The 12,711-nt window shown below is 44.2% G+C and overlaps 1 protein-coding gene across 1 annotated transcript in view; it reads right to left on the minus strand.

Moving 5' to 3' along the window:
- The window catches only part of rest (RE1-silencing transcription factor), an 8,470-nt gene extending 414 nt beyond the window's left edge, over positions 1-8,056 (minus strand). The window contains exons 1-6 of the mRNA XM_034543656.1: positions 7,914-8,056; positions 6,343-6,612; positions 5,257-5,814; positions 5,016-5,176; positions 4,842-4,925; positions 1-2,151 (exon numbers count right to left, since the gene is read on the minus strand). The exon at positions 1-2,151 is cut by the window's left edge and continues 414 nt beyond it. Of these exons, the coding sequence (XP_034399547.1) occupies positions 440-2,151; positions 4,842-4,925; positions 5,016-5,176; positions 5,257-5,814; positions 6,343-6,581 (2,754 nt within the window). The 5' untranslated portion in view covers positions 6,582-6,612; positions 7,914-8,056 and the 3' untranslated portion in view covers positions 1-439. The remainder of the gene's footprint in view (positions 2,152-4,841; positions 4,926-5,015; positions 5,177-5,256; positions 5,815-6,342; positions 6,613-7,913) is intronic.
- Between the last annotated feature and the right edge of the window lie 4,655 nt (positions 8,057-12,711).

Below are 12,711 nucleotides of genomic sequence, written 5' to 3' on the forward strand. Positions count from 1 at the left end.
ATCTCGTTAACCAATAAGAACTCAAAGAAAGAACAAATATTCACACTGTACAAGTTAAAGAACCCGTTCTGCAGATTTCACTAAAAAAAAACAACTAAAAAACGTGAGACTTCACACGGAGTTGATTGTCAAAAAGGCACCGAATGTTTTTAAAAAGATTTGGACCGCCAGAACCGCCGGCGGGGGGGGGGAGGGGGGGGGGGGGGGGTGTGATGAAGCGTGGACCTGAGGCCCGTTCAGGTGGGGTCCAAGAGAAGCCGGTCCCCGACGTAGAACTGGACTTGACGTCAAACACGGGAGGCTTCAGGCCTACCGCTTCGTTTTGGCACCAGCTGTGACCCACGAGGCAGAAGAAGAACCAGTTCTGAGGAGTGCGTCGACTGGGAAAGAGGAAATCGGCCAAGGGGAAACCAGTGAGGACTGGGAACGAACTGGTTTTTCATTTCGGAGCTTTGGCGGCGTCGTCCATGTAGTAGACGTTGACGAGGTGGCGGTTCAGGTGGCGCCGGTACTCCGCCTCCAACGGGAAGGTGCGGTCGCAGAAGATGCACAGGTGACTCTTGAGCCCCGTCGGGGTCGGGATCTCGTCGGTGGGCGTCTCGGGGTCGTTGGCCATCTTCCCCGACCCGGCGCCGGCGCCGTTGAGGCCGGAGTCGTCGCTGCCCTCCGAGGCGCTGTCGCTGATGTCGCTGCCCCCCTCGTGGCTGCTGTGGATGCCCTCGTCGTCCTCCGGGTCGCCGCCGGCGCCGGCTTTGTTCCGCTGGCCCGGGAGCACCAGAGAAGGCGGCGACGCGGGTTTAACGAACGTGGGAGCGGCGCCGCCTTCAGCTGGAGACGACTTGTCCTCGCCTGAGCTGCAGGTGGGTTGGTCCGGAGTCTTCTCTTGCAATGTCGGAGTGGACGTCTTCTGGCCGTCTGACGTCTTCTGGTCTTCAACTGGATCCCCGGTTGGTTGAAGGCTTGTGGCTTTCCTGCCGGTGTTCCTGGTCTTCTTCTGCTTCGCCCGGGTGGACCCGGTGGACCTCGGTGCTGCGGGAGTCGCCTCGTCCATCTTCTTTGGGTCTTCTGCAGCGGGTTTCGCCCGCGGCTTCTCCGCCGCGCCGCCCTTCAGCCGCTTGGCCTTGGATGGCGTCTCGGACGGGGACTTTTGGGAAAGGTCGAGAGCCTCTGCCGCTTTCCTCTTCTCAGCCTTCTCCTTCACCGCCTTCTCAGGACTCTCCGGTTTCTGAGGAGCTTCTTCTACGCGCTCTGGTCTCCTCTTTGGATTCTTTGATCCGGACTTCCTCGTCTTGTTCAGGCCTTTGTTCTCCTTTCCACTGCTCTCGTTCTTCTGATGATGTCCTCTCTCCTTCTCAGACCTCGGCTTCTCCTTCTCAGACCTCGGCTTCTCCTTCTCAGACCTCGGCTTCTCCTCCTCTTTCCGACTCGCTTCCTCCTCCGATCTTTGCCGGTCTGGTTTTGTCTCCACCGGCAGCTTCTTGATTCGTCTCTTCCCCTTGTCTGCATTTACAGAGACGGCGGTCGTCGTCTCCGTCTCCGGGGGACTCTTGTTGACCTTCTCAGTCTTCTTCTGCCTCGTGGTGACCTTCTTCTCCGGTTCCACCTTCTCCTTCTGGCCTTTCTCCCTCTCAGCCGGGACGCTGGATTTCTTCGGAGACTTGTCGGGCGCTTCGGTTTGAACCGGTTGGGCGTCGACCGGCCGGCCGCTCGTTTTGGTCGACAGGTTGATGGGACTCGAGTCCTCGTCCTCGTCCTCCATCTCAAAGTCCTCCTCCCCACCGGACGAATTGTCAAACTTGCCCGCTCCGGAGTCCTGGTTCTGCTCCGCGCCGTCGGGACCGGGTTTCTTGACCCGCAGCTTGACCTTGGAGATGTCCACGGACACGTCGCAGCCGGAGTGCCTGGACTTGATGTGGTACTGCAGGTTGCACTTCTTGGAGGCGGCGTACTTGCAGAGCGGGCAGAGGAACTGTCGCGGGTTGAGGTGGAGTTCAACGTGCTTCTTGAAGTTGCTGCGGTCGGCGGTCTTGTACTCGCAGTATGGGCAGGAAAGAGGTTTGGGGCCGTTGTGGACCTGCCGGGCGTGCCGGGTCACCTCGTGCTGGTTGGCTGCAAGGTAGTTGCAACTCTCACACTTGAAAGGACGCTCACCTGCACACAGGAAGCCGAGAGTCAAACTGCTGCAGAGACAACAGAAGGGTTCCTCTTGTGAGACGAGAAGGGTCATGCAGGAAAACTTCCATGTCCACACCAGAACACGGCACGGGAAGTCACAGCACGGGAAGTCACAGGACAGGAAGTCACGGCACGGGAAGTCACGGCACGGGAAGTCACAGCACGGGAAGTCACGGCACGGGAAGTCACGGCACGGGAAGTCACGGCACGGGAAGTCACGGAACGGGAAGTCACGGCACGGGAAGTCACGGCACGGGAAGTCACGGCACGGGAAGTCACGGCACGGGAAGTCACGGCACGGGAAGTCACGGAACGGGAAGTCACGGCACGGGAAGTCACGGAACGGGAAGTCACGGCACGGGAAGTCACGGCACGGGAAGTCACGGCACGGGAAGTCACGGCACGGGAAGTCATGGCAGGGGAAGTCACGGCACGGGAAGTCACAGCACGGGAAGTCACAGGACAGGAAGTCACGGCACGGGAAGTCACAGGAAGTCACAGCACGGGAAGTCACAGGACAGGAAGTCACAGCACGGGAAGTGACAGGAAGTCACAGCACGGGAAGTCACAGGACAGGAAGTCACGGCACGGGAAGTCACAGGACAGGAAGTCACGGCACGGGAAGTCACAGGACAGGAAGTCACGGCACGGGAAGTCACAGGAAGTCACAGCACGGGAAGTCACAGGACAGGAAGTCACGGCACGGGAAGTCACAGGACAGGAAGTCACGGCACGGGAAGTCATGGCAGGGGAAGTCACGGCACGGGAAGTCACAGGAAGTCACAGCACGGGAAGTCACAGGACAGGAAGTCACGGCACGGGAAGTCATGGCAGGGGAAGTCACGGCAGGGGAAGTCACAGGAAGTCACAGCACGGGAAGTCACGGCACAGGAAGTCACAGGAATTCACAGCACGGGAAGTCACAGGACAGGAAGTCACGGCACGGGAAGTCACAGGACAGGAAGTCACGGCACGGGAAGTCACAGCACGGGAAGTCACAGCACGGGAAGTGACAGGAAGTCACAGCACGGGAAGTCACAGGACAGGAAGTCACGGCACGGGAAGTCACAGGACAGGAAGTCACGGCACGGGAAGTCACAGGAAGTCACAGCACGGGAAGTCACAGGACAGGAAGTCACGGCACGGGAAGTCACAGCACGGGAAGTGACAGGAAGTCACGGCACGGGAAGTCACAGGACAGGAAGTCACGGCACGGGAAGTCACAGGAAGTCACAGCACGGGAAGTCACAGGACAGGAAGTCACGGCACGGGAAGTCACAGCACGGGAAGTGACAGGAAGTCACAGCACGGGAAGTCACAGGACAGGAAGTCACGGCACGGGAAGTCACAGGAAGTCACAGCACAGGAAGTCACATCACAGGAAGTCGCAGCACAGGAAGTCACATCACAGGAAGTCGCAGCACAGGAAGTCACAGCACAGGAAGTCGCATCACAGGAAGTCGCAGCACAGGAAGTCACATCACAGGAAGTCGCAGCACAGGAAGTCACAGCACAGGAAGTCGCATCACAGGAAGTCGCAGCACAGGAAGTCACATCACAGGAAGTCACAGCACAGGAAGTCACATCACAGGAAGTCACAGCACAGGAAGTCGCAGCACAGGAAGTCACAGCACAGGAAGTCGCATCACAGGAAGTCGCAGCACAGGAAGTCACATCACAGGAAGTCACAGCACAGGAAGTCACATCACAGGAAGTCACAGCACAGGAAGTCACAGTAATATTTCTAATGCAGATCACGTTACCATGTTAATCCAAAGCAACTGCTTCAATGAGAGCAATAAACACAAACATGTTTAACGTGAGAGACGAGAAGAATATAACAATCACCTGGTTCTACAGCCAAGAACTCTACGACTACCACAAGTACTACTACCACCACAAGTACTACTACTACTACCACCACAAGTACTACTACCACCACAAGTACTACTACCACCACAAGTACTACTACTACTACTACTACTACTACCTGTCAGTCTGTCTACTAGGTCTTTCAGTATCTGATGTGTGGCTGCTGTCAGAGGTAAAGAGAGACTGAATCATGTTTTATAACTCATGTTGTCAAGTGGTTTGGATTCTAAACTCAAATTCATGACTCCAGTCTGACTCTGGTCCAAGACCCATTACCCGAGTCCCCCCACTTGCTGTCACCATCCAGTAAAGACCAGCAAGTCCCAGGATCAGACCAGTAAGTCCTAAGTCAAGACCTCCAAGTCTTAAGTCAAGACCTCCAAGTCCTAAGTCAAGACCAGTAAGGTAAGTCCTAAATCAAGACCAGTAAGTCCTAAGTCAAGACCTCCAAGTCTTAAGTCAAGACCTCCAAGTCTTAAGTCAAGACCAGTAAGGTAAGTCCTAAATCAAGACCAGTAAGTCCTAAATCAAGACCAGTAAGGTAAGTCCTAAGTCAAGACTAAATATTTGTGTCTAGAGTTCTAGACAGGTCGATATGTTAAGACCTCAGTCTGACTCTGGTCCAAGTAAGGTAAACCAGTCCAGACTTCGGAATGGTTCAGGATCAGGATGGTACTCCTGAGGGTTCACGGACAGTCTAGTACCGATTAGTGGGGATGGTGGTCTTGTGTGATCATTGTTAACCTGTGCAGGTTCCTGTGCGTATGAAGACAACCGTTACAGGACCAACTGACCGGAGTGAGTCCTCATGTGCCGGGTCAGGTGGGTCTTCTGAGAACTGGAGTAGTCGCAGTAAGGACACTGGAAAGGACGGACACCTGTACAAAAAAAACACACACCGAGACTTTAAAACCCCCGTCAGGTGCACCGCTCGCCGCGAGGAGACAGGATACGAGTGCGCGTCCTACCTGTGTGCGTCCGGATGTGCTGGATGTAGTTGCTCTTGCGGTCGGAGAAGTAGGAGCACTGGCTGCAGGTGTGCAGCTTGCTGGGGAAGTGGTTCCTCAGGTGTTTCCTCCAGTGGTACTGGCTCACGGTGGTGTACGGACACAGAGTGCACTTGAACACCCTGCAGCAGAGACACGGCAGAGGTTAGAACCGCGTGATCGGCTGATGCGTAGGCGAGGTCACCTGTGCCCACGTGTTTACCTGTGGTCCTCGCCCTCCTTGCTGTGGTGCTTCAGGTGCGCGATGTAATGGTCGTATCGGTTGGTGTTGTAGCCGCACCGCTCGCACCTGATCAGCCCCTTGACGTCGCCCGCCGCCGCGTCCTCGCCGCTCTCCACGTCCCCGTCCGGCGGCGCCTGGGCCTCGGCTGACGCAGAGTCCTTGGTCCTGGTCTTGCTTCGGCCCTCGACCCGGTTCACCACCATCATCTTGCTGACGCTGTGAGTGCCGAGGTGTTCGACAAACTCGCGCTCGTTCTCAGCCTGGAAGTGACACGGCTTGCAGTGGAAGGGCTTCTTCTTCTTGGTGCTATCCGTCGCGGCGACGGGGACGGGGCGGCGGTCGGTGACCGGCTCGGGTGTTTTGGTGGCGGCGGAGGGGGAGGGGCGGGACTTAGTGTGACGGGACAGGTCTTCAGCTTTGACGCCGTCCTCCTCCTCCACGCCATTTCCTACAACCACGGTGACGATGTTAGGGCTGGGAGACTCGGGGTACTCAAGGATACACACCTCTCTGTAGTTTTGGTTGTCGTAGCTGTACCTGAACGAACGAACACACACACACACACACAGGTAACACATGATCACGATTGAGAGCAGACTAACTCCTGACCTAAACCATTGGGAGCGGACTAACTCCTGACCTGACGATTGGGAGCAGACTAACTCCTGACCTGACGATTGGGAGCGGACTAACTCCTGACCTGACGGTTGGGTGCTGACTAACTCCTGACCATTGGGAGCGGACTAACTCCTGACCTGACCATTGGGTGCTGACTAACTCCTGACCATTGGGTGCTGACTAACTCCTGACCTGACGGTTGGATGCTGACTAACTCCTGACGATTGGGAGCAGACTAACTCCTGACTTGACGGTTGGGTGCTGACTAACTCCTGACCTGACCATTGGGAGCGAACTAACTCCTGACCTGACCATTGGGAGCGGACTAACTCCTGACCTGACCATTGGGTGCTGACTAACTCCTGACGATTGGGAGCAGACTAACTCCTGACGATTGGGTGCTGACTAACTCCTGACCTGACGGTTGGGTGCTGACTAACTCCTGACCTGACGATGTTCTCCTCCTCGCTGTCCGAGTAGCTGCATCCCACAGTCTTCAGCTCCATCATCTCCTTCTCGTCCGCCGCGCTGCCGTCACCGCCGCCGCTCTCCGCCGCCGCCACGTTTGCCAGCATCACCAGCTGAGGGGCCGGCAGCGTGTTCCTCGGCAGGCTGCTCTGCGCGTCCTCCATCAGAGGAACACTGACGGGAAACATCTCCACCGAGAACACCGTCTGAGCGGCCATCTTGACTTCAGCTCTTCACCTCGGCGAGAAGCTGCAGAGTGGAACGAGGTCGTGAATGTTTTTATTATAATAAATATGCTGCAATCGTACGTTATTATTATTATAAGTAAAGTTCATAGTGTATTATGGTGTTGTAGGAACAAACAAGGAGCTTTTTAATAAGAATAGAACCAGCGCAAACAAGAGACATAGTACAAAGAAACTAAATAAAAACAAGTATTATTAAATAAGCAATAAAAAGCATTAAATAATCCACAATAACTGAAATATTATATACACAGACGGAATAACTATTCTTGCACACGTTTATTTAATATCACAGATTACTAAATACACCTTGATCAAATTACCACAATGTGTGATAGAATATAAACAAATGAACTTGGAGCTCGATAATACAATATAATACATCTTCATTTATATATTTAGTTTGAATATAACGTTTTCTATAAAGTAACTGAAGCCGTCATAAACATTTAGTACAAAACGTGAGAGAAGTAAAGCACATGTACTCGTGTATAAGTACGTGTACTCGTGTATAAGTACGTGTACTCGTGTATAAGTACGTGTACTCGTGTATAAGTACGTGTACTCGTGTACACACACACACACAAAGTGTCTGTCGGCCATTTTGAAACAGCACCACCGCTCAGTCGACAGCGACGAGACGCGTTCAGGACTCCGCTCGGAAAACAGCTACTCGAGCATCAAAGAGTTGAAACGACTCAAAGAGGCAGAAAAACGACTCGTATATTCACTCGTTAGCAGTTAAAACTTTAAACCAACTAACGCAAAAGAGAGTAAACTCTGCAGTAAAGTTGTTTAACTAACTCGCTTCATTAAAACTGTATCTGTGTGACATTTAAAACCTCTAAAAAGTCGGGGTCAAAGATTCAAAACAGGTTTTACGCTAAACGGTGATTTCAATGCTTAAAGTTACGTATAAAGTTATGTATGATGTTATAAAGTTACGTATAAAGTTACATGTATAGGATTTAAAGCGACCGTTAGTTTTGCGGAAGTGCAGAAGTCGCATTTTTAAAAAAAAAAAAAGAAAGAAAAAAAAAGTGCGACGTTGAGATTTGCGTATTAAAAGTGATAAAAAGTGATAAAAGTGAGCTTTTCCTGCGCAGGAGTTAAGAGTGAACGGAGGTGGAGGTGTTGGGGCCGCCTCGGCCGTGGTGCTGATCAGCGCCGGACAGCGCCTTCTTCCTTCTTCACCGACTCCATTTTAATGCAAAAACTCACAACAACTTTCCAGCTGCTTGCGCTCCGACAAACCGACAGAAAAGCAGCCCGGCATGAGGCGCCGAGGGCCCGCGGGGGACTCACCGGCTCTCCGGCGCTCACTTGGCTCCACTTTGCTCCACTTGGCTGCCGCTGCGGGACTTTGGTTTTGATTCCTTCGACGAAACGAGCGCAGAAAAGAAAAAAGTTTCCGCACATTCCTCCACACTGACGTACGGCGCTGACGTCAGCACGTCGCTCCCATATGACGTCACGTTATCGCGTTGGTATTGTTAAGGAATTTATATCATATATCTGTTATTAATGACTATATATATATATATATATATTCTGTTATATAATATAACTGTTAGTAATATATATGATATAATAATAATAATAATAATAATAATAATAATAATAATAATAGTAATAATAGTAATAATAATGCATTTTATTTGTAACGCACTTTTCATTCAAAAGAATCTCAGAGTGCCACAGAGCCAGTAAACAAACTATAATGAAAAAACAAATAGGTTACGAGGCCGGGCTTAAAGATTATATTATATTATATTTTATTTTGCTTTATTTATCCCCAGGAGGAAATTTCTTGAAGGAGGAGCAAACATTTTACAAATATACAATAAAATAAAATAAAATAGCAGGGCATATTACATTTACGAATTTAATTAATACAAATATTTAATATTTCATGTTATGTGCTCATATTTCATGATATTTCATGTTATGTGCTCATATTTCATGTTATGTGCTCATATTTCATGTTATGGGCTCATATTTCATGTTATGTGCTCATATTTCATGTTATGTGCTCATATTTCATGTTATGTGTTCATATTTCATGTTATGTGCTCATATTTCATGTTATGGGCTCATATTTCATGTTATGGGCTCATATTTCATGTTATGGGCTCATGTTATGTGCTCATATTTCATGTTATGTGTTCATATTTCATGTTATGTGCTCATATTTCATGATATGTGTTCATATTTCATGTTATGGGCTCATATTTCATGTTATGGGCTCATGTTATGTGCTCATATTTCATGTTATGGGCTCATATTTATGGGCTCATGCTTCATGATATGTGTTCATGCTTCATGTTATGGGCTCATATTTATGTGCTCATGCTTCATGATATGTGTTCATGCTTCATGTTATGGGCTCATATTTCATGTTATGGGCTCATATTTCATGTTATGGGCTCATATTTATGGGCTCATGCTTCATGATATGGGCTCATATTTCATGTTATGGGCTCATATTTCATGTTATGGGCTCATATTTATGGGCTCATGCTTCATGATATGTGTTCATGCTTCATGTTATGTGCTCATATTTCATGTTATGGGCTCATATTTCATGTTATGGGCTCATGTTATGTGCTCATATTTCATGTTATGGGCTCATATTTATGGGCTCATGCTTCATGATATGTGTTCATGCTTCATGTTATGTGCTCATATTTCATGTTATGTGCTCATATTTCATGTTATGTGCTCATGCTTCATGTTATGTGCTCATATTTCATGTTATGTGCTCATATTTCATGTTATGTGCTCATGCTTCATGTTATGGGCTCATATTTATGGGCTCATATTTCATGTTATGGGCTCATATTTATGGGCTCATATTTCATGTTATGTGCTCATGCTTCATGTTATGTGCTCATATTTCATGTTATGTGCTCATATTATTTCATGTTATGTGCTCATATTTCATGTTATGGGCTCATATTATTTCATGTTATGTGCTCATATTTCATGTTATGTGCTCATATTTCATGTTATGTGCTCATATTTCATGTTATGGGCTCATGTTATGTGCTCATATTTCATGTTATGTGCTCATATTATTTCATGTTATGTGCTCATATTTCATGTTATGTGCTCATATTTCATGTTATGTGCTCATATTTCATGTTATGGGCTCATATTTCATGTTATGTGCTCATATTTCATGTTATGGGCTCATATTTCATGTTATGGGTTCATATTTCATGTTATGTGCTCATATTTCATGTTATGTGCTCATATTTCATGTTATGGGCTCATGCTTCATGTTATGTGCTCATATTTCATGTTATGTGCTCATATTATTTCATGTTATGTGCTCATATTTCATGTTATGGGCTCATATTTCATGTTATGTGCTCATATTTCATGTTATGTGCTCATGCTTCATGTTATGTGCTCATATTTCATGTTATGTGCTCATATTATTTCATGTTATGTGCTCATATTTCATGTTATGGGCTCATATTTCATGTTATGTGCTCATATTTCATGTTATGTGCTCATATTATTTCATGTTATGTGCTCATATTTCATGTTATGGGCTCATATTTCATGTTATGTGCTCATATTTCATGTTATGTGCTCATGCTTCATGTTATGTGCTCATATTTCATGTTATGTGCTCATATTATTTCATGTTATGTGCTCATATTTCATGTTATGGGCTCATATTTCATGTTATGGGCTCATGTTATGTGCTCATATTTCATGTTATGTGCTCATATTATTTCATGTTATGTGCTCATATTTCATGTTATGGGCTCATATTTCATGTTATGGGCTCATATTTCATGTTATGTGCTCATATTTCATGTTATGGGCTCATATTTCATGTTATGGGCTCATATTATTTCATGTTATGTGCTCATATTTCATGTTATGTGCTCATGCTTCATGTTATGTGCTCATATTTCATGTTATGTGCTCATGCTTCATGTTATGTGCTCATATTTCATGTTATGTGCTCATGCTTCATGTTATGTGCTCATATTTCATGTTATGTGCTCATGCTTCATGTTATGTGCTCATGCTTCATGTTATGTGCTCATATTTCATGTTATGTGCTCATATTTCATGTTATGGGTTCATATTTCATGTTATGTGCTCATATTTCATGTTATGTGCTCATATTTCATGTTATGTGCTCATATTATTTCATGTTATGTGCTCATATTTCATGTTATGTGCTCATATTTCATGTTATGGGTTCATATTTCATGTTATGTGCTCATATTTCATGTTATGTGCTCATATTTCATGTTATGGGTTCATATTTCATGTTATGTGCTCATATTATTTCATGTTATGTGCTCATATTTCATGTTATGTGCTCATATTATTTCATGTTATGTGCTCATATTTCATGTTATGTGCTCATATTATTTCATGTTATGTGCTCATATTATTTCATGTTATGTGCTCATATTATTTCATGTTATGGGCTCATATTTCATGTTATGGGCTCATATTTCATGTTATGGGCTCATATTTCATGTTATGGGCTCATATTTCCAGACTCATCAGGATCCATTGCATGTGTTACAGTTCCTGGAGGTTCTGGCCAGTGGTCCCAGTGAAGAGTTCATTACAGTAGTCCAGTCTAGAGAGGGGCGGAGTCAGGAGATAAAAGGAGGTTCGACATGGTCGTATGTTGTGTTTCTGTTTAACTGGAGAACGTCTTTATCTTCAAGAGACGGGACGTATGCAGAGGGTTTGGGGCAGTTCTGATGTGTTTACTGATGTAAATAATGAAGAGGATGTTCATTATTAGATATATGAAATAACATATATATATATATATATTCATTAATAACAGTTATATGAAATAACATATATAAATATATTCATTAATAACAGTTATATGATATAACATATATATATATATTCATTAATAACAGTTATATGAAATAACATATATATATATATATATTCATTAATAACATTTATATGATATAACATATATATATATATATATATTCTGCCCTCGATGGACTGGCGGCCTGTCCAGGGTGTCCCCTGCCTTCGCCCTATGTCAGCTGGGATAGGCTCCAGCGCCCCGCGACCCTAATGAGGATAAGCGGTATTGAAAATGGATGGATGGATGGATATATATATATTCATTAATAACAGTTATATGAAATAACATATATATATTCATTAATAACAGTTATATGATATAACATATATATATATATATATATTCATTAATAACAGTTATATGATATAACATATATATATATATTCATTAATAACAGTTATATGATATAACATATATATATATATATATATATATATATATATTCATTAATAACAGTTATATGATATAACATATATATATTCATCAATAACAGTTATATGAAATAACATATATATATTCATTAATAACAGTTATATGATATAACATATATATATATATATTCATTAATAACAGTTATATGATATAACATATATATATATATATATTCATTAATAACAGTTATATGATATAACATATATATATATATATATATATTCATTAATAACAGTTATATGAAATAACATATATATATTCATCAATAACAGTTATATGAAATAACATATATATATTCATTAATAACAGTTATATGATATAACATATATATATATATATATATATTCATTAATAACAGTTATATGATATAACATATATAAATATATTCATTAATAACAGTTATATGATATAACATATATATATATATATTCATCAATAACAGTTATATGAAATGACATATATATATTCATTAATAACAGTTATATGAAATAACATATATAAATATATTCATTAATAACAGTTATATGAAATAACATATATATATATTAATTAATAAGTTATATGATATAACATGTATATATATATTCATTAATAACAGTTATATGAAATAACATATATAAATATATTCATTAATAACAGTTATATGAAATAACATATATATATATTAATTAATAAGTTATATGATATAACATGTATATATATATTCATTAATAACAGTTATATGATATACATTCATATAACTGTTATTAATGAATATATATATCTGTTATATCATAACTGTTATTAATGAATATA

This window comes from Cyclopterus lumpus, chromosome 10 (assembly GCF_009769545.1).
Source record: "Cyclopterus lumpus isolate fCycLum1 chromosome 10, fCycLum1.pri, whole genome shotgun sequence".
Taxonomy (NCBI): Eukaryota; Metazoa; Chordata; class Actinopteri; order Perciformes; family Cyclopteridae; genus Cyclopterus; species Cyclopterus lumpus.